This window comes from Notechis scutatus, chromosome Z (assembly GCF_049901735.1).
Source record: "Notechis scutatus isolate UNSWTSFEM ecotype Mainland chromosome Z, rNotScu1.2, whole genome shotgun sequence".
Lineage (NCBI taxonomy): Eukaryota > Metazoa > Chordata > Lepidosauria > Squamata > Elapidae > Notechis > Notechis scutatus.
Genome location: NC_142025.1, coordinates 24,592,521 through 24,614,546, shown reverse-complemented (window position 1 = coordinate 24,614,546; position 22,026 = coordinate 24,592,521). Strand labels below are relative to the sequence as shown.

Genomic DNA, 22,026 nt, shown 5'->3' with positions numbered 1-22,026 from the left:
ATGGAGCGCGGTAGGGTGAGCCGATAAGCAATGGGATTGATGACCGCCTCGATAGAGAAGGGACCAATGAAGCGATGGTCCAACTTCTTAATCAGACGATCGACCCGTAGATGCTTCGTGGATAACCACACCCTGTCTCCCACAGCCAGCGGAGGTGTCACTCGACGCGAATGATCCGCAAACCTTTTGCAGTCTGCCTTAGCCCATTCCAATTATTGTGAGACCAATTGGTGAACCGAATGCAGTTCCGATAAAAATTCTCGCGTCTCTGGAACCGGGGAATCCAAGATCGACAAGGGGAAAATCCTCGGATGGTAACCCACATTTGCGTAAAAAGGCGACATGTGGGTGGAGGTGTGCTGAGAATTGTTAAAAGCAAACTCCACCAAAGGAAGATAGGTCACCCAGTCGTTTTGTCGTTGATTAACAAAACATCTGAGGTATTGGGCGAGGATGCCAATTACTTTCTCAGTCCTGCCATCGATGCTAAACATACTTGCACCCGTAATGCATTCATTAGGCTCTTCCAGAATTGAGCAGTGAACTGGACACCACGATCTAAAACAACTCTGTCTGGTAAGCCAGGCCTCCACTCCTCTAGCCTTTTAAAAAAGAGTTAAAACGTGACTCTGCAGTTTTGCATGGAGAGCCTAAAGGAGCACGCAGTCATGGGGTTGTTTAGTGTCATGAAAGACCTCCCTTTGCCTTTGTCAATCAAAAGTTAATTATTCTTGGCTTCTTAAAATGTCATTATCATCATAAAGAGCATACTGGGCTGCAAGGGTATTCCACAATTTTCAGTCCACAGCTACAGTCTGTGCATCCTTCCATTTACTGTGGATGTTTTTCAGATCTTCCTGACATTTTTGGTACATAAATGTGATTATAATCTTTTAAAATTTTTAACTTAAAATTTTAACTTTAACATTCACGTTTTTATACACTATTTTCATTTCAATGTTTTACTGTATACCTTCCAGAGTCGTTCTTTAAGGCGATGGATGGTTTAAAAATATGAAAATATAAATATTTATAAATATAAAGTATTTATAAAAGAGTGGTTTTGTGTTTCACTGCATGGTTTTTAACAGTCCATCCCTCTTTTCTATTATGCCTACACAAAGAGATAGCAACAATTTCCCAGTAAACTGATTTGAAACATGTTTGTGTCATATGCAGAAAAATGACTTTTAGGTGTGTTTATAATGTGGAATCCTTGGCGCTTCATTGCTTGTTTGCAAATATTTCATTACCTTACTAGGTAATATCAAGTTACTTAATCAAGTAATGAAACATCTACACACAAACAACCAAGCTCAGAGAGCATCAAGGGCTCCACAGTTCAACTTTGAGCTACATGTATTCTTTTCTATTGTGTTTATAATATCTTAGGGATCAAAGACTTGAAGCACCTACAATATAAAAATTACTGTTTGAGGTCAAACTTGATCTCAAAGTTGAAAACTGAAGCTTTATTTATACTAAAACTCAATGTTGGTGTGTTTGTTTTCAATGCCAGTGCTTAATTCAAGATAATATAATACAGGAAATAACTACTTCATAGTTATGCTACTGTTCCATTTATAGTAAGAATAAGGGGGTTTAATTATATATAATTTATGGAGAGATTCTTGTTGCTGTATTTTGGTTCAGGTTACAAGCTCCTCCTTTAACAATTGTTCAAGGTTATTTATCAAATACTGAACATATAACATACAAAGGCATAATGTAGTAGCAAAAAAGTTTCCTTTTTCATATAGGGACATTTCGGAGTAAATAAGGAGTTCAGAAAATTGCTTCCCTCTGAATGAAATTGAGTAAAGTTGTCTCAGTGATTGGATTTTAATTCCTGCTTTGTTTTCAAAGATATAGATGAGTGGAAATAAGGTAAGAGGTTTACATAATTGTTTTTTTTTTAAAGCTTGCATGATTTCTCTCAGGTCTGAATGAAACTTGTTGCCATGGAGACAGAATGGAGAAAGGATGCTAGAAGTCCAGAAATGACAACAAGAATTCTTCTCTTAGACAATCCAGCTTAGCTTGCCAGAAAAGGTCCAGAACTGATTGATATGCTTATCAGAGAGCCTATAGAAAAGGATATAAGGAAGTATTTCAAGACTCTGACAATTGGTCAGCAATCTTTTGTAATTCCATGTTATCATATTAACTGAGAATAAAAATGCAAAAACCTTAATCAATTTCACTGAAACCACATGTGCAATAAATACTGATCAACAGATGTGTTTATTTCAGAACTCTCTGAAATATTTATTTCAGAACTCTCTGAAGAAATCTGCCTATAATGGGAATAAAAAAAGACTGGTTGCTTTCTCTTCACTTAAATATATGGTAGAATCTATTAGGCTGCAGAAGAATTCCAACGTTTTTCCCTTAAAGCTTACATTGATGCACTTCTGTTCAATCATATCCGTCTACAAAGTTGGCAGATGTTTTTTTTCCCCTTAGGTAGAAAAAACATCTGCCAACATCCAAAATCTTTCAATGGAGCTTTGCATCAGACATTACCCTGAAGACCAAATGCAAAATTGAGCACCCAACATGGTTTTTGCTTCTATTTGAGTGGAAAAAAAATAAGGGAGATAATAATCTTCATTATATAACGGAGATATAATCTTCATTATAGCAGTAGTGCAGAGATTGGAGGAAAGGCTACAATTCACTGAAGAGTTAAATCTAATTATCTTCAATATCTCTTCAATACTTCATTATTGAAGTACTCTTCAATATCTACATTAACAACTTAGATGAGGGAATAGAAGGGGAACTTACCAAATTTGCAGATGATACTAAGCTGGCAGGAATAGCTAACACCCAAGAAGATAGACTCAAGATCCAGATGGATCTTGATGGACTAGAACACTGGGCCTTATCTAACAAAATGAAATTCAATGTAGAGAAAAGTAAAGTTCTACGCTTAGGCAAGAAAAACCAAAAGTACACATATAGATTGGGTGAAACGAGACTTAATACCAGTAACTGTGAGAGGAATCTTGGCGTCTTAGTGGACAACCAGCTAAATATGAGCCAGCAGCGTGCAGCAGCAGCCAAAAAAGCTAATGCAATCCTAAGTTGCATTAACAGAGGGATACAATCAAGATCAAGTGAGGTACTAATACCACTCTATAAAGCCTTAGTAAGACCACACCTAGAGTACTGCATCCAGTTTTGATCATCACATTATAAAAAAGATGTTGAGACTCTAGAAAAAATACAGAGAACAGCAACCAGGGTGATTAGGGGACTGGAGACTAAAACATATGAAGAACGGCTACAGAAACTGGGCATGGCTAGTCTAGTGATAAGAAGGACCAGGGGAGACATGATAGAAGTGTTCCAATATTTGAGGGGCTGTCACAGAGAGGAAGGGTCAAGCTATTTTTCTAAAGCACCTGTAGGGCAGACAAGGAATAATGGATGGAAACTGAACAAGGAAAGTTTTAACCTGGATATAAGGAGAAACTTTCTGACAGTGATAACAATCAAGCAATGGAACAGTTTGCCCTTGGAAGTTGTGGGAGCATCATCACTTGAGACTTTCAAGAAGAGATTGGACTGCTATTTGTCAGAAATGGTGTAGGGTCTCCCACTTGGGTGGGGGGTTGGACTAGATGACCTACAAGGTCCCTTCCAACTCTGAGCAGAGTTAGGCTGCAATTTCCATTATCCAAGAATTTATAAATTTGTAGTGCATTCAACTGGAGCATACTACTCATGTGGAGAAAACTATTCTTTTAATGAGTTGGTATTGTAAGTCAGAAAATAAAAATGTAACATTCACACAAAGAAATACCCTGTGCTAAACTAGTCAATCAAAAATAAGTGAGCTTCTTGGATACATAAGAAATATGGAGATAAGAAAAGAAAAAAGAAAAACTGGCCTACACAATTATGATGATTGTGGAGAAATGTAGATTAGTTATAAAGAAATACAAATAGTGAGATTGGAAATATATTTTTCCCTGAAAGTATTTGGAATGTAAAAAAGAATGTATGGGAATATAAAGAAATGTACTATTGTCAAATCAAAATCTGGCAGAGTTTGCATAGCTTTGAAGAGCAGGATGGATGGGCCAATGGGAGGAGAATCCAGTGAAATTATGAGATCTAACAGATTTATAAGGCTTTTGATAAAGACTGGTGAATTCTTCTGATTCCCCTGTTACCTATTGATATCAACTTTAAAAGGTACTTTAATCTTCTGAAACAAATTTAGACTGCATGTATAGGTAAAAAAGAGAATTTATTTTGCCACTCCTGTTGGTGAAAGGAAATTGTAGTAACCCAAGAGGGTGAATGTTTATATTTTACTTTAGCACTTGCTAATACTAAATTAGGTAGACATGTGCCTAAAAGTTATAGTGGTTTCTGCATGCTTAGGTATTCCAAATGGCTTGATAAGGATGGAAACTCCCAGTAGCTTTCAGGAATCATGAACCATTGAAAACTGTGCACAATTGCTTATCGTTATTCAAAGAATCCTTCAGGATTATTCTGACAGTTTGGCTTCCTGTTGGCTGATCATATATAAAACCCAAAGACAGGGATGCTGATAAAGAGAAGCTGGAAATAGAACATACTTTTCTTTTCCCATATAGCAATAGCACTTAGATTTATACACTGCTCTATAGCACTGTCTGAGTGGTTTATAATGACAGAGTATTGCCCCCAACAGGACTTCTGGTAGTGACATCACAGTGAAGCAGATGGGGGAAATGGGGCTCCATTATTCCCATTCAATTTCGCCTGTCTGGAGACCTTCACTAGTCAAAGTTAACCCCGGAGGGATTGATGAAGGTAGACAGGAAGCCCCAAAGACTGCTTGGAGAAAGGCAATCTCTTGCTACAACTAGGGGAAACCCCTTGGAGCCAACAGGAGAGAAGACATTCAACATGGCCGACCCGAAGCTGTGACAGCTTGGTGAGAGACAGTAAGGGAAAAATCGAAGAGCAACATGGCTGTACTGGATGAGAAACTTCTAACTGAATCTATCTTGATTTAATATTAAAAACTTAGTGAAAAGTGGGACAGAAAAAAAAGGTGGAACAGGATTCTGCACCCCCAAAATAGCAGCAACTAAGCTTTCAGAGCTACTGACAGATCTGGCAAAGAATGGGAGAAACGACCGTAAAGGAATTATCTTGAGTTAAAGGAAAGCCCAGACCAACTATCTTGAAATAATTTTAAATATTGGAAGATTATTAGGAATATATTTATTAGTATTTTTTGGACTGATGTTGGATTTGGAACGCTTAAGGGGAAACTTTTTGAGCATTTAAAAGAGAGTAAGGGCACCATCTATTGTCCAGAAGAAATTGTATGAAGAGGCAGTGACTTGCTAGATCTATGAAGACCCATAAAGACTCTTGAGATATCCAGAGACAATTGGTCAGGACATTGAGCAGCTTGAGCTATGGAAAAGTAAAAAGAATGTGAAGTATTCTTTGTGAATTTGGAAATTGTGTTTTCATGTAGGTACTGCTCTGAAATGAAAGCCAGTGACCTGATGGGTTTTGGGGGCTTGGTGGATTATACATTTTAATTTTTAAAAGGACTCTTAAAAGCACTATAACAATAGCAGTGTGGACAGATCTATGTGGATTATAAATTTGATTGCTGGAGGAAGAAGAATAGAGGAAGTACTTACCCTTAAGGGATCTATGAGTAATTAATGGACTTGGAAGGACTATTAATACTGTAGATCAAAGATATATTTTATCTTTGATCTTAGATTGTGGGTATACTTTTACAGATACTATACCAGAGAATTGAAGGAGGTACACCTGGGAGTATGGGAAATAATTTTTCTCTTTGTAGACATAACCTTTTTGTCTTCTCCTCCTTGACAAGCTCCCTGCTGAATATTAGAGGACAAGTATATCAAATACATCTAAGATAGAAAAGAAAGCTGCATCTACACCCTCATCAGCAGCAGCAACATCAACCCATCCAACCAAAGATCAATAGAACGCATGATAGGTCTGGACAAAACAAGTTCCCTTCAGAATATGCAAGTGATATTACTATTGATTCAAGAAGCCAAGTCCAAAAGTCAAGAAGCTATGTCAAAAAACCACAACAAGAGTAAGAATGAAATGGGGGAGATGAAAGGAGATATATGGAAGATGGATAAAAAGATAGGGAATTTTTAGCAAATGATAGTGAAAAATGAACATAGGATACAGAAAATAGAAATAAAGGCTGAACAAACAGGGAAAAAATGAAGGAAATGGACCAAAAGTTATCACAGGCCGATAGAGAATTAGAAGAGACAGTAGTTTTTCTAGAGATGAAAAAGGCGGCCTGCTATTTGAGATTTCAGACTATCATGGAAGAGAAAGAGGAAGACCTGGCTGATGTGATGATAGAACTACTGACTTGGGCACTACAGAAAATAAACATCCAAAGGGAAATAGATAAAATATTTAGAATCCATATGAATTATGCAAGAAGACATAAACTACCAAAAGGGGTGCACGTGAGATTTACTAAAAAAACGTTGAGAGATGAAATATATAAAAGAACTAGAGATGAGCCCTTGAAGTATAAAGGGAGAGAAATTGTGATTTTAAAACAGATCCCTAGGAGAGAGAAGAGGAGACAATACCAATTTTGACAGCATAACTGATCAAATATAACATGACTTTTAGATGGCTGATACCAGAAGGAATTCTGGTCACCTGGCAAGATAAAAAATTAGGGTGGATACACTTGATAAAGCACACAAATTCTTTGAATACCATTTTATTGCGAATGAAGAACAGGAAAGTAGAGAGGAGATAGAAAGTAAAAGTCAAGATGAAATGCAAATAGAACAAAAAGTCCTACATCAAGAAGAAAGAGAGAAGGTGAAAAATGTGTGGCAGAATGAGAAGGTGCAAGAATAAAAGGACAGAGAGAGATAAGAACAACTAGAAGGGTAAGACCTATATATAAATAAAAAGATGGAAGAAGTAAATATGTTATCTCATAACATAAAAGGATTGAACTCCCCCATGAAAAGAAAAAAACTTCACAAAGGGTTAAAATTGGATATAATTTGTCTTCAAGAAGTGTATATTAAAAAAACAACATGGCAACTTATTGGAATACCCCAAAATCAGGAAACTATATTCAGCATTAGCACATCAAAAGAAAAGAAGGGTGGAACTATATGTTACAGAACCATTAAAAGCCAAACAATGTAAATGAAGAAGGGAAAATATTAATGGTGGAGGTGCTAATAAACCAGAAACAGATTCTTTTGATTGCAATCTATACTCCAAACAATAAGCAGGAAATTCTACAAAAGACTTCACAAAAAGATAACCTAAATGGAGCATGTAAACATATGTATGATAGGGGACTTCAACGCAATTGTGGACACCAAAATATATTATAGAACCAGTAAAAAAAGTAAAAAAATAAGGACATTTCCAAAAACCATTTTTGAAATGACACAAGAAATAAGCCTATAGGATATATGGACAGAGCTAAACCCAAAGACAAACCAATATACATTTTACTCAAATGGACATCAGTCATGGTCAAGAATAAACATGGCATAGATGACATCAGCAACCAGAACAGATATCCAAGAGGTAGATATAGAATCAAACATGGACAGACCACAAGCCCCTAAAAGTTACATGGAAGGGACAAAGGAAGAAACCGAGATGGACACTGAATCAAACTATTTTAAAAGACAAGGAGTTCACACAAATAATAGGAAAAGAAATGGAATTTTTCTTCAAAGAAAATAGAAAAGAAGAAACATCACTGTAAACTGTTTGGGACATGGCAAAAGCATACATCTGATAACATATATAGCAAGAAAAAGCAAGGAAAGGAAACAACAGCAAAATACACTAAAGAAGGGCGTAAAAAATTAGAGACAGAATTGCAGAGTGATTCCCAAAAAAAATAAAAGAGAAAATTGATCTAATAAAACATAAACTGAATCTAAGAGGAAATGGCACAAAAAATCAAAATGGCAAAACAAAACTTTTTTGAAAATGCAAATAAGCTAGGTAGATGGCTAGCATATAAATTGAAAAAAAGAGAAAGAGAAGAAAATAATATACAAACTGATAGATGAGAAGGGATTTTCCATCATCACAATGAAGACAAAAAGAAAATAATCCAGGAATTTTTAAAGAAAGTTTACGGTCAAGAAAAATATCAAAAGATAAAATAAAACAATATTTGGAAAAGGCTGGTCTACCTAAAATACCAGACACAATGAGAGCAATGTTAAATGAAAAAATAACAATGGAAATAACAGAAGCAATTAAAAGACAAAAAAACAATAAAACACCTGGACCAGGGGTGGGATTCTACAGGTTCACACCTATTCGCTAGAACCGGTTGTTAACATTCTAAGCAGTTCAGAGAACCGGTTGTTAGAATAAATTACTGGCCTAATCCTGTAAGGAAGGCAGGAAGGAAACATTCTGGTGTTGCTTATAGAAACTGGCTCTCCGTTAACCCTTATTACATTCTTGGCAGGACAAGACTTCCTGTCTCTGGAACTTCTCTGGAGTTTTTTTTCCTCTTTTGCTGGTATTTTGCTTGTGTGGAGTGACCATTCAAAGTTACAATGGCACTGAAAAAAGTGACTTATGACCATTTTTCACAGTTAGGACTGTTGCAGCATCCCCACAGTCATGAGAGGCCAGGCGAGGAGATGTTAGGAATGATAGTCACCTAACAGTTGGGTTGGAAATATATAAACCAGGATAGTCATTTAATATTGTATCTTTAAGAGAATGCTGTAAGTGTGATTGGCTGAGGTTCCTCCGACCATAAAATGGAGCCAGAAACCTGGTTCCTTTCTCCTTGCATTTCCTGTTTTTGCCGTGTTGCCTGATTGTCGTTCTACTTGGATTGCTGTGAGTCTTGCAACTGTTAGCAAACTCTGTTTATGATACTTGACTTCATTTTTGGATTATCCCTGGACTGATACTACCTGCTTTAACTGTGTATGATTTGGACTGTTTGTTGGACTTTGTTTACCCATTTACTGGAAGTAAAACCAACATTTTACTATTCAGTGTATCTGTGTGCTGGTTGTGTGTTATTCAACACCACTCTCACTATGTTTCCCTGAGTGCACTCATTCTCCTAACGGGGAATATCTCAACACTGGTTATGGGCCCAGCACATACCAGACTCAGATAACTGAGAGTTAGTGTGAAAACGCAGTACCGTACGCAGACAGCTGTTTACTGTTTAATTGTGGGTTACTATCCTGGTAAAGATGGCACAAGACCCGTCAAGGAGTGGGATTCAGTTTTTTTAACAACTGGTTCTTTGGGTATGGCTTAGTTGATGGATGTGGCTTGGTGGTCATGTGACTGGGTGGGCGTGGCCAACTCGACCTCACTCATGTTAAGGGGTGCTTCTTCTTGCCTGGCCTCTCATGACAGTGGGGATGCTGCAATGGTCATAAGTGTGAAAAATGGTCATAAGTCACTTTTTTCAGTGCCATTGTAACTTTGAATGGTCACTAAATGAACTGTTGTAAGTCAAGGATTATCTGTACAAAAATACAAAAAGCTTCTTTGCTTGCAAAAAGCTGCCTAAATACCAATCATTAGATTAAAAATACCTGCAAGCCAGAGTTACAAATCAGGCAGGGTGCCAGAGCACCTTGAGGAATGAAAATAGTTAAAATGCAGTGATAATTATCAAGCAGCCATCTCTTGCTCATAAAGTGAAACTCTTTAGCAGAGAGGTCATTTAAGCTCTCCAGAAAAAGCACATCCAGGAAAAGCAATCCTTAGATCCATTTGCTCCACTTAAAGTTACCAGCTGGTCTCACTCACCTCACAAGATATCCTAAGGAAATCATCCAGATTTAAGGAAAGGTCACATGCCCCCCAGAAAGGCAGTAAAAAAAAATCAGTGCCAAGCTTGCATCCTGCCTCTTGGAAGTATACCCCCAAAAGGACAGTGCCAGATAGTACTAAAGCAGTGAGGAAGATCCCCTCCCCAGATAGAAAAAGAAACCATGAGGCAGGAAAAAATTCAAACACAATACAAACAATTAAATCACAACAGTAGCTGTTGCTTGTTGAAACTGAATAGGGAAAATTATCCCATCAACAAACACAGGATTAAACAGCACCAAGCACAAAATTAACATTCAGCAAAAAACAGTTTTAGACCAAAACTCAGAAAGGGTATGTAAACTCACGTTTGAAAGTCAATCTTTCTAGCTAGCCAAGAAGCCTTGCTGAATGTCACTCATCTTGGTTCCCTGTCACTAAAAGCTTTGCTTCATTATTCAATTATTTCTTCAAAGTACTGATTGTTGAGGGAAGTATTTCCTCCCAACAGCAGTATAAAAATCTTAAAACAACCCTTCCCCTTTAAGAAAGTCAAGCCTCAAAAGCTCCGGAGACAGTAACTCTAGGCTGTCTGCCAAGAATGTAATAAGGGTGGAAAAAAACAAAATGAGATTGCTTCTAACTACCAGTTCTCCAAACTGCTTAGAAAGTTAACAAGGAGTTCTATAGAACCGGACAGAACCGGTAGAATCCCATCCCAGATTGCCCCCAACAATCTGGATTCTTATTTAAATGACCCTTGGAAGGATAGAAGGATAGGTCAACCTCGAGCCTGTCAAGATCCAACTCAAGGCTATGGGAAGATTTAGCCTGCAATAATGCATTCTAACCACTGCACCACCAGAACTCTACATAGAAAGTATTCTCCTATTGAAAGTATTCTAAGGAGAAGGGATGGGATGAGGTTTACTGGGCTTCCACTAGTGATATCATCAAAAAACCAGGATAGGCACCTCTGAAAGTTGAAGAGCTCTTATTTTAATCCAGGGAAGTGCAGGCTATTAAATCTGAGTTGGATTGAGCAATTTACACTCCTGAAGACTTGTTAACTGGAGAGTGAATGAAAGTCTTCCAAGTAGAAATTGACAAGCATAGAGAAGCTTGTTAAAAATGAAGAGGAAGAAATACTGCAAAACTGAGTTATTCAACATAGATTGCCCTATTAAGAATCAAAGATTATGAAAAAAATTATCTGTCAAAGATGCCTATCAGCCTAACTCAGAGATGGAAAGAGTCCAACAGTACTTCCTTTACGCCTAAATGAGAACCTAACTATAGTTAAGAAACATGGATGCACCTATGTGTGTGTACCAGAAGCTGGAACAAGAGATCAATTCATGATTAGAAATGGAGGGAGTGGGCAAGAGCAAGGAACAACCTCCAGCCCTCCTATATCGCTACACTTCTGGAAGTGTGATACCTATTCTCACTGTTCTGGCTCCTCAAAATAAGGTTCTGGACTCCACATCCCATTTGCAGAAGCAAATATTACCTGCAAGATGAAACAATATATACATTGGCTGGGAGCAGAGAAACTATTGTTATACCTATCAAGCAATACAACTAGTCTGTATTAAAATAATATGAGTAAAAGGTACCTGAGTGATGTAAATAATTTTGTGCAGCTGAACTAGAATCTGTTGAATAGGATCACTGATCTGACGCACCTTCCGTTGTGACACAGCAATCCCAGCTGATGCTGCAGAAGATAATGTTACAGTCAGCAATGAAAATCAATTTGCTGGTTTCAGTATTTCTCTCAAAGACAAATGCAGAAGCCAGGAAAGAGAGAAAAAGAGCACAAAGGCATTTGGATCTTGCAAATTTAAAGATATCTAGTATTTCCCTTCTTGTAACAACCCTATTAATAGAGAGTTATTGAATTTTAAATATAAAACATTTTCCATACTTTAGTTCAGGTGAAATATTCATGTAGCAAAGCAAAATAATATTAAAAAATATTCAATAAAATTAGATGTAGGCTATACAAAGGTTGTCAAATCACAACTTTATATGCTTTCAAGATTATCTAGGAAGAAAATACAAAAGCCATTTTCAGCCTTTGAAACCTGAATAAGGTTATTTTAGGTGTACTCTATAACCAGACATAAAAATCTACAAAGGAGTTCAAATTTATTAATAATATTGTCAAGAACTGAGCAAATTTAGATTTTCATTTCCTTTCTGATTCAGTATCACAGACTATGAATGAACATATGCTAAAAGACGGTAACATGTTTTTCTTTTATAAAACAATTAAAATAGCAACTCCTGCATAATTTCTCAGCTTAAAATATAAATATATGTAAAGAACGGGGAAATATCTAGTGTCTCCACAACAAGATCATTACAAGATTAGTTTATCTTCCAATATTCCTTTTTTTAATACAGCCAGATCACCATTATTGGGTCCACAATATTTATGATTTCTGTCCTTGGCTGCCAGGAATATAAGAATATTCAAAGTCAGGCTTCATCAACAATCACAGTATGTTCTATTAATGCTCTTTTCGCCCCAGATAAAATATTACCATACTTAAGGAATGTTCAAATGGCATGCATCAAACAAGAAAATGGTCACCAATCTGAACACTTAATATAATGTATATGATAAACAATCTTTTTTTGAATATTTATTTTTTCTTGTTTCAACAAATGTATCGTGTGAACAGTGTGGCACTGGAGTGTCTTACATTTTAAAACAAATATGACAATATTCTACATGTTTAATACAATTGACAATCTTTTAAAATTTAATCTTAATATGCTTATTTTGTTAAATTATCATTCTTAATTATTTGATATTTTGGTATATTTTTGTGTCAATCTCTATATTCTTAACATCACTCCTTTTACTACAAATAATATATTGATAATCATATTTGCAGTGTTTAACAGACTATATAATTCTAATAACAATTCACAAATTTATATTGAGTTGTAATTTTCCATTATTAATCCCCTTTTTCATTTTTAATTATGCCACTATTATATTTTAAAAAAATCCCCTTTCTAATCACATTTTAATACAAGTAAAATAGTATTCATCATATTTACATTTAACAAGTTATGTAATTCTAATAATAGTAGTTATTTTTATTAAGTTGTAATCTTTCATTATCTTATGCAATATTTCAATATATTGTTTTATGTCAATCAAATTCCACATATCATTCCTTTTCCTCCAATGAAATGTTAATATTTATATTTATTACATTTAACGATTATGTCTTAATTAATAATACACACATTTATGTTAAATCATAATCTTTTTTAACCATCATCTCTCACTCAACATTAAGGCTTTAATTATTCGTTTCTTAGATTTTCTCCCATATTTCTCTCTTAAATCTTTGTCTCTATCTGCCACTTCTTGGCCAATCCTCTTAAACATTTCTCCCGTCTCTACTAATTGGTCTCATTGTCTCATTTTCTATTCTTACCCCTATCTTTCTCCCCAAAAAATCTCCCTGCAATTCCAATTCCTGTTTAACTTCCCTTAAAGTTAATTCCCTTGTTTTAATTCATCAATCATTGTCATTTTTATTTTTATCTCATTTTTATCAATTTTTTTTGTTTGTTGTTTTGTCTGTTCTATTTTTCCGGCTACTCTTTCAGTTGACTCCTCTTCCTGAACCTTCTGTTTTCTTTTTGTCATTTGTGTCTCAATTTACAGCTCTACGTCTATGCTCTGTAATTTATTCAAGATCTACTCACATCTTCTTGTCAAGGTATCTTTTATATCCTGAATTTCCAATGCAATTTCTTTCCAGATTCCACTCATCTTTGTTTTTATTTTATTTCTTTTTGTCCAATAGTCCAACAATCTTTTATTCAAACCAAAGCCACTTTTCAAACAAGAAATTCAATATCGAATGTCCAGGAGTCTTTATATCCCAAAATTAGTTGATCTGTTCTTTTAAGTAATCCAAGGGTACAACTTTCATGAATCTCTCTTCCAGTTGAGTCTTATATTAAAGCTTTCAGAGATCTTTTGATAATAAAGTTCTCTTATTTCTCACTTTTAATTCTCCATAAACCAGGACTTTCCAGGGATGTTATGTCTTCCTTTGACAACAGGTGGCACTCTTAAACTAGTTTTCACTTTGTCTTGTCTTTCTTATCAAACTTTACTGATATATTCCAAAAGTAAATATTATATTAGTTTTTTTGGTAGAAGATTTCAGCATTTTAAAATGCCTATCCAAAACCAATGTCTGTCCAATTTGAAAATCCAATTTTCTGTGTTTTTAACAAATTTTCTATTTTCTTCCTTTAATTCCTTTCCCTTCCATTTTTAACATTTTAGAATTTTACTCCCAGTGTTATGTCACCACCACTTTAAGAATAATTATGAGTCTCTCTTTTATGAATATTCTTGTCAGGGTTGCACTTTAAATAAAAAGGATTGTTCTCACCCAGTTCCAGACACTGTCACCAAGTCAGCTCTAACACTCTTCTTGGATGTTAACTGTTTCCAGCTGTCTCCACAACATGGCATAGAGGGCAGAAAAAACCCTGGGGCTCTACAGGGGAGTAGTGTTCTCTTCTGGAACCTCACAGGGCACCCCTCCTTTGTTTCACCACCCCTTCAAGGCAGCTTTGGCTTCTTCTGGAGCCCACAAGTAGGGAGAACACAGTGCAGGGATGTAGAGCCCCGTTCCCTTGTGACTGGTGTTGCCGCAACACCACTTCTTTTTCATATATGATAAACAATCTTTTCGTACACTCTCTATGTTTATTATTATTGTTTGGTTGTATGAGTTTTAATCTTATGTTAGCAATGCAGAATTATTGCTTCAAGATAAATGGCCATACTGTCATCGATACGCCACCAATTCATGTATTTAAATAAGGTAGTAAAATATTATCACCACAAAATTTATTCAGATAGATAGAAATGTAATATAGCTATTGAAATTAGAGAATACCTTTGTATTTATTTGAGAGAAATAAACTGTGACTCAGATAATTAGAAGGTAGTTTTGACTAGGGGAGTATTTTTTAAATTACAATGTTAAAATATTTGAAAGTTAATAATTTACAGACATCCCTCAGTACAGAATTTACTGCTAAGATAGGTGTTATTTTCACTATTTTACTATGTATTATTATTATGATTCAGGTACTGGGTAGAGGGCAACCTAATCTTACTTCTTGCCCTGAAATCAGCTAGTCCAGAAAGACACAATATATCTTTCACAAGATCATACACAAGGATGGTACATACACTCAAGGGAGCCAACCAGCAGTCCTTTCTCATCTCTTTCCAGGATTTACATTATAGGCCTCTATACATCTCTTGTTAAGTATCTCCTGGATTAGATAGCTTCATAAAGACAGGGCAATCTTTATAAATAATCTGGGAAATGAAGTCTTAAAATCTAACCTAACTTGTTTGCCATACTCCTAGGATGCATGTTTACAGGATGTACTATGAGAGGTCAAGGCATCTTCTGACTTCTCATTTCAATTTTGTCCGCAAATTGGATTTGAGTATTGATAAATTATAGGATATTCAATAGTCAGATCCATACTTCTCCTAAGCCAAACTCTACTAAGTTTTAAATAATAAAAGGTTATGACTATTTATAACATTTACTTTGGGCCAGTAAATCCTCTCCTTTATCCAAACATGCCTTGCTGGTATAACTGAAAGCAACATGATAATAATAGCAATAGAGTAAAAATATAATGTAGAATACATTGAATGTTTATGATGATCCTTCTTGAGAACAATGCTATGAATTTTCTATTGAAAAATTAGGATCCACCTGTGATATTCTATGCGTAATGTATTAAATACATTTCACTAAATTTATTAAGAAAACAAACTTGAGGAGACAATTTAAAGGCTGAAGATATTCATATAATCTGAAACTTTCATCCAATTATTGAACACATAAGCACAAATATAGCAACCTGCTGATGTGATGTTATTTATATGGAGCAGGTAGAGGAATGATTGTGGGAGGAAAAAATACTCCCCCAGAATGCATATACATGAGGATCTATTTGCCTTATAAGATAGAATGAACTAAGAAACAAATACTGTATAGACCTACAGATACTTTCATTAGTATTTATTTTATTAATATTTATTCATTTATTAATAAATAATATTTATTAGTATTATTTTTTAATTAGAATTACTTTGGGTAGTGAAATGGGCAGCATATAAATTTAATAAATAAATAAATAAATATTAGTATTTATTAGTCATTTTGGACTAGTGGCTAGGCAGCAGGCTAGAAATCAGGAGATCATGAATTCTAGTTCCACCTTAGGCACGAAAGCTGTCTGGGTGATTTTGGGTCAATCATTCTCTTTCAGTCCAACTCATCTCACATGGCTATTGTTGTAGGAAAAATAAGAGGAGAAAGGAGTATTAAACATTTTAGCTGCCTTAAGTTACTTATCAAAGTAATTAAAGCAAGATATAAATAAATAAAAATTTAAAAATTGCTATAGTAATAGAACCTTGCAAATCAGAAAATATTTTCCTTCCTCTTTCATCTTGTGAATTTATGAGGGGATGCTATCTTGAAGGTTTTTCCCTCCATAAACCACATTCTAAGTCTGGGCTCAAGGTTCACCTATCTGATTGTTTCTTTGGCAATTGATTTTCCCCTCTGTATTTCAAAATCATCCTCTATATCAGGGGTCACCAACCTTTTGGACCTCAGGGACCACCAAACTCATAATTTTAGATCCCAGGGACCACTAACTGGTTCTGTGGGCGTGGCCTAATTTGTGGGTGTGGCTTGGTGGTCATGCGACTGACTGGGCATGGCTTGTATGTAAATATTATGAATTATATAAATATTGATTTTTTTTATTAAAAAAGAGCAACTTTTACCCAAAATCGGGCAAAGCAGGCAGGCAGATTGAGTTGCTCACAGAATCACAAATTCATTCAAAGATCTATCTATCTGCCATCGGCTAGCTCAGTCTGTCACATAAAATTTGCTAGCAAGCAAACTTACAAAATTAACTCACAACATACCATGTATGTAAATATTGAATTTTTTATAAAAAGGAGCAACTTTTACCTAAAATCAGGCAAAGCAGGCAGACTGAGTTGCTCACAGAATCATTCAGTGATCTATCTATCTGCCACCGGCTAGCTCAGTCTCTCAAATTTGCTTGCCGTGAGTCTGCACTGAATTTGCTTGCAAGCAAACCTACAGTCCTAAGGTTCGGCTGTACTTAAAAGCAGAGCTGAAGATCTAAAGACTAGCTAGAAAGCAAGAAATCCAACCATTTCCTGCTTCCTAGCTAATCTAAATCTCCCAGCACAGCAGAACAGATGATGGTTGGAAAAAGGAAAAATAGAAATTTAGCAGGCAAGTTTACCGGGTAAGGAGTGAGTGGGCGGGGAAGGTTCCCACGGGCTATGTGGGTGGTGCAGCCTTGTGTTTCTGCACAGCCTGGATTAATTGCTTTGGGGGAGTGCTCTGGGGGTGAGATGCCCACCAAAATTTTCTCATGGCCCACCAGTTGGTGACCACTGCTCTATATTCACTACGAAATCCAGATTAAATCCATTTTATGATGTAAAATTACATAGGAATTTACTGTATATTTCATTAATTAAAGGAGAGAGACTGGTACAGTTTTCTATCTTCATTTTTCCCATGATTATAGGACACAAAGTATATTATAAAGAACATAAAGTACTTTGTGTTGTGTCATGCCCTTGTTGGAGTCTGATTCTGAGGGGGAGATTGAGGAGCTGATAGGGAGTGGGAGTGTGGCTCCGGTGGTGTGGAAGAAACGGGGGGAAGGGCACAGTCCGGCTGGGCATTCAGAGGAAGACCCAGGGCTACCCCCTCTTCATCCTAGGGCATGCAGGGAGGAACAGAGAAGGGAGCAAGTGGCTTATGGGAGAGAAAAGGGCCCTGATCTCTTTCATTAGTTGCAGCTGGGAGAACAGAATATAAGAAGGGTGTTTGCACACAGCACTTTGCTGGAAGCAAAGCGTGCATTATCTTTGTCGAGGCTTATCTGGGTTTTGGTATCCTCCCAACTGTGTGTGCTTTGTTATCTTTTGGAAGTCTGAAATTTATTATCCTGGCCTGCTGTGTTAATTACTTCAGCATAGTTTGTGTTGGGTTTTTTATTTCTAATTTATCTGTACTTTGGGCTTGGACTGCATTTCTTCCCTTTGTAGACTGTTTTTGGAAGAGTTTGATCTCCAGCTGAGAATAACTGGACATTGGGGGCCAAGTTGGAGGTATTAAAGGGACTTTACCCATTTTTGTGAGTTTGTTGGTTTTGTGCCAGGCCCCGGGTCATCACAATGTTGCATATAAGTACTAATTAATATTAGTTAAAATATTAATTAGTACTTATATGTAGCACAAAATAATTTGTGTTCTTTTTAAAAGATATTGACAGACTAAAAAATAGTAGTCTGGAAGTAATCAAACCTAGGCAGGAAAAAAAATTTTTTTTCAGAAATGTGTGAACAGACTTGCAGAGGAAGTTCCTTAAAAAAATACAGTCCCCATGAAATTCTCCTTTGTAATTCTTTGGTTCCAGCCCTCATTTTCTAGTGTTTGTGGTATGTTAACCAAGGACAAACTTTCCTCATATTTTCACCTATTTATGAGGTAGAGGGAAAGAGAAAAAATAAGCTATTTCTACCAATATTCTGAACTTCTGTAAATATAGTTTGATTTTCCTTGTTTCTTTCTTTTTTTCCAAACTTATTGTCATTCCTATCATAAAACATAATGCAACATTTTTCACTCCCCCACCCCAAAAAACCCCACCTACAGTTAATTGTCCCTAGAGCATGTAGTTGTTTTTCATTCATTTTTCAGAAGGAATGAAAAATAATAACGAATGCAGCTCTCAACATTCGTAGCATTAATGGAGTGTTCAAGCATCTTTAAAAATCACTGAAAAAGGAAAATACAGAAAACTCTTATTTAATTATCGGTGATGAAAAATTATCACTGATAAAAGAAAAAACAGAAAGCCCTCATTTAAATAGTGGCCCACTGAAATTATGACAGACCTATCCAAAAATATTTACCCCCACGTTTCAAAGTTATGGTCCCTGTAGTGCCTTTCCATGTCATTCTGTGTTATAACTGACCACAGTGATGGTGGAACTGCTCCTCCATGTCTCTTCTTTCCATCCTGCCCCCCCAGGTCCCCAGAGACCTTAAGCCTGCCCGGTCATCCATCTATAAGTACATTTACCTTGTGAAAATTACCAGACCTCATGCTGGGGAAGGAGGACAGATAATCTGTCCAGATCTAGGACAACTTGGCGTGGCCACTCATTGTAGCCAGATCACTATCAAGTTACCTCTGCCAACTCACCACCAAGTCATTTCAGGACAACTCAACATAGCCATTTCATTGCAAAGACAACTCGCTGCAGGTAGCCAGAGGAAGACCTGGGTGGGTGGGTGGGCAAACGAACAGGCAGGTAGAGCACAGAACAGGGGTGGCCAGGGGATTCCCATTTGCACATCCCTTACAACTCCTGTAACTGCCATTGCTGTGGCATTGAGCTCTGAGACATTCAGTTCTGAGCTCTGAGCCATTTGATGGCAGCACTGGGGGTGGGGGCAGGCAGCCAGGAGGAGGCACATCCCATTTTCACACCCCTTGCCAGTGCTGCTGCAGTAGCAAGCTCCGGAAACTCCAAGAGATTGACATGGCAGCAGCAACAGCAGCAGAGAGTATAAAAAATGAGATGTACCTGGCCACCACTATCTATTGGCCAGTTGCCCCACCCACTGCCGCTGCTGCCAAATGGTCTGAACTCCAAATGGCCTGGAGCTCAGCATGGTAGCAGGAGCAATGGTGGCAGGGTTATGCAAATAGGAAGCCCCCCTGGCTGCCACTGCCCACCTGCTCACTCTGTCAGATTGAATTCGCTTATGCTTATGATATTATCACTTTTCAACTTGTCAAGGAAAAGCGGGGAGGGAAGGGGAAGTAGGAATGTTAAGGCTCCAAATTTCAACTGTGAGAACCAATTACCTATGAAAGACACTATTGCAAGTGTCGGCCAAGACATAAATTGTTCTCAAAACAAAAGGACGATTCATAATTGGACAATGTGACCAGTCTAGTGGGAGGAGGGGAGTAATTTATTCTTCAACTATGCAGGGTTGCGTGGGAAAAGTTAGAGCAGGTTTTGCTTTCTTCAGTGCTAAAATGGTGTATTCAATGAAGTTCTGTTTTTAGAATTTCAAAGTTCCAGAAGGTGTCTATATTTGTTGGGTTCATTAGGCAAACCATTGACACACTCATCTGCCCACTTGCCCAGCTCTCCCTCCGGCTGCCACAGAAAGTTGCCCCTGAAGCAAATTAGCCTTGTTGAGTTGTCCTGTGATGACTTGGTGGAGGTGACTTGACAATAGTGAACTGACAATGGACAGCTGGCCCTGCTGAATTGCCCCATTCCACCCTTGTCCCTGGGTTGCATGTCTGTGCCCCAGAAGTGGCCACCACTTTCAACTTGCCAATTCTTTGCAGTCATATAGAAATGGCAGCTACTTCTGGAAGGCAGCCATATGGAGGGGGGAGTCATTTTGCTGCCCTAATGCAGTTAGGAAACCTCTGGAGTTTCAGGGATCTTCAAAAGATAAGCCCACTTGGGTGATGGAATGCGAAGTAAGCCTAAGGTGGGTAGAGACCTGGTGGAGAGAGGAAAAGGCCTGCAGGATATGGGGAATAAGCAGATCCAAGGGCTATTGGAACTCCAAGGGACAGGAAACAGAACATGAAGTGTCTCAGGGGATGATGGAGGTCTTAAGAAGTTCAGGGCAGGTGGGCCTGAGCCAGGGGTGGGATTCAAAATTTTTACCAACTGGTTCTGTGGGTGTGGCTTAGGTGGTGGGTGTGGCTGGGTGGTCATGTGACTAGGTGGACATGGCTTGGTGGTCATGTTATTGGCTGGGCGTGGCCAACTCAATATCACTCACATCAAGGCACGCATCTCCTCGCCTGGCCTCTCATGACTTTGGGGATGCTGCAACAGTCGTAAATGTGAAAAATGGTCATGTCACTTTTTTCAGTGCCATTGTAACTTTGAATGGTCATTCCACACAAGCAAAGTACCAGCAAAGGAGGAGAAAAAAACTCCAGACAAGTTCCTGAGACAGGAAGTCTAGTCCTGCCAAGAATGTAATAAGGGTTAAGGGAGAGGCAGTTTCTGTAAGCAACACCAGAATGTTTCCTTCCTGCCTTCTTACAGGATTAGGCCTGTAATTTCTTCTAACAACCGGTTCTCTGAACTGCTTAGAATGTTAACAACCGGTTCTAGCGAATAGCTGCGAACTGGTAGAATCCCACCCCTGGCCTGAACCTGCACTAGATCTCCCAAGCTTCCTCCACACTGATACACCATATGGTCCACTTAAGAACCCAAACATAGTTTTAATGACTATATCAAGAAAAGCAAGGAGTGTGGATCTTTCGGTGAGACTGTCTTGTTTAATTGCTATCAGCCCTTGTAACTATAATTAGTAGTCTCCATTACAGTCAAAGTTGTGGATCACCTGTAAAGCACCTTTTGGCTTAGAAAGAACTTTTAAGAACAGGATCATCTTATTCAGCTTGAATCTTGTAAATGTAAAAATGGAGGAAAGAGCACAAAAAACAAAAGAGATTGAGATGGAAGATTTCCCTGTCTTATTTTATGGTACTAACAACCTATTTAGAGAAAGTATGAACTTTCAAAAAGTGTCTAGAAAGGTTTCATTCACTCTTTTCCATCTCTTACGCCAGATTCATCCTAGTCCAAATAAAAATGGATTGGTTTTCAGCATATTTGTGAAATATAGAATCAGAATAACTATTGAAGAGCATTATAAGAATTCTGGAAAAAGGTAAGAATTAAAAAAAACTACTTTTGTTCAAAACAGATATTGCATTTTGGAATTTTAAACAAACAAGGATCACCTGAATAAAGCATTTTCTTTCTTGTGGGAAAAAATAACACTCCGTGCACTTGGGAAATTGGTAATTTGCATATGGTGCCCTAACTCGCCTTTGGCCCCTACCATCCTAGCTGACATACATCATCTTCTTGCTCCCACGTCTGGCTAAGTATGCTCAGCCTAACCCTTTGTGGGGCAACTTCTGCCCACACAAGGTTTTCTTTCCAAGATCACAAACAGTGGTTTTCTTGTGAAATCTAGGGAAGAT

The 22,026-nt window shown here is 37.2% G+C and overlaps 1 protein-coding gene across 3 annotated transcripts in view; it reads right to left on the bottom strand.

Moving 5' to 3' along the window:
* NEK10 (NIMA related kinase 10) overlaps positions 1 to 22,026 on the bottom strand; it is a 238,999-nt gene that overhangs the window by 49,336 nt on the left and 167,637 nt on the right. For all 3 annotated transcript variants that reach the window (XM_087946352.1, XM_087946353.1, XM_087946354.1), the window contains one exon: positions 11,448 to 11,548. In XM_087946352.1, coding sequence (XP_087802478.1) covers positions 11,448 to 11,548 — 101 coding nt within the window. The remainder of the gene's footprint in view (positions 1 to 11,447; positions 11,549 to 22,026) is intronic.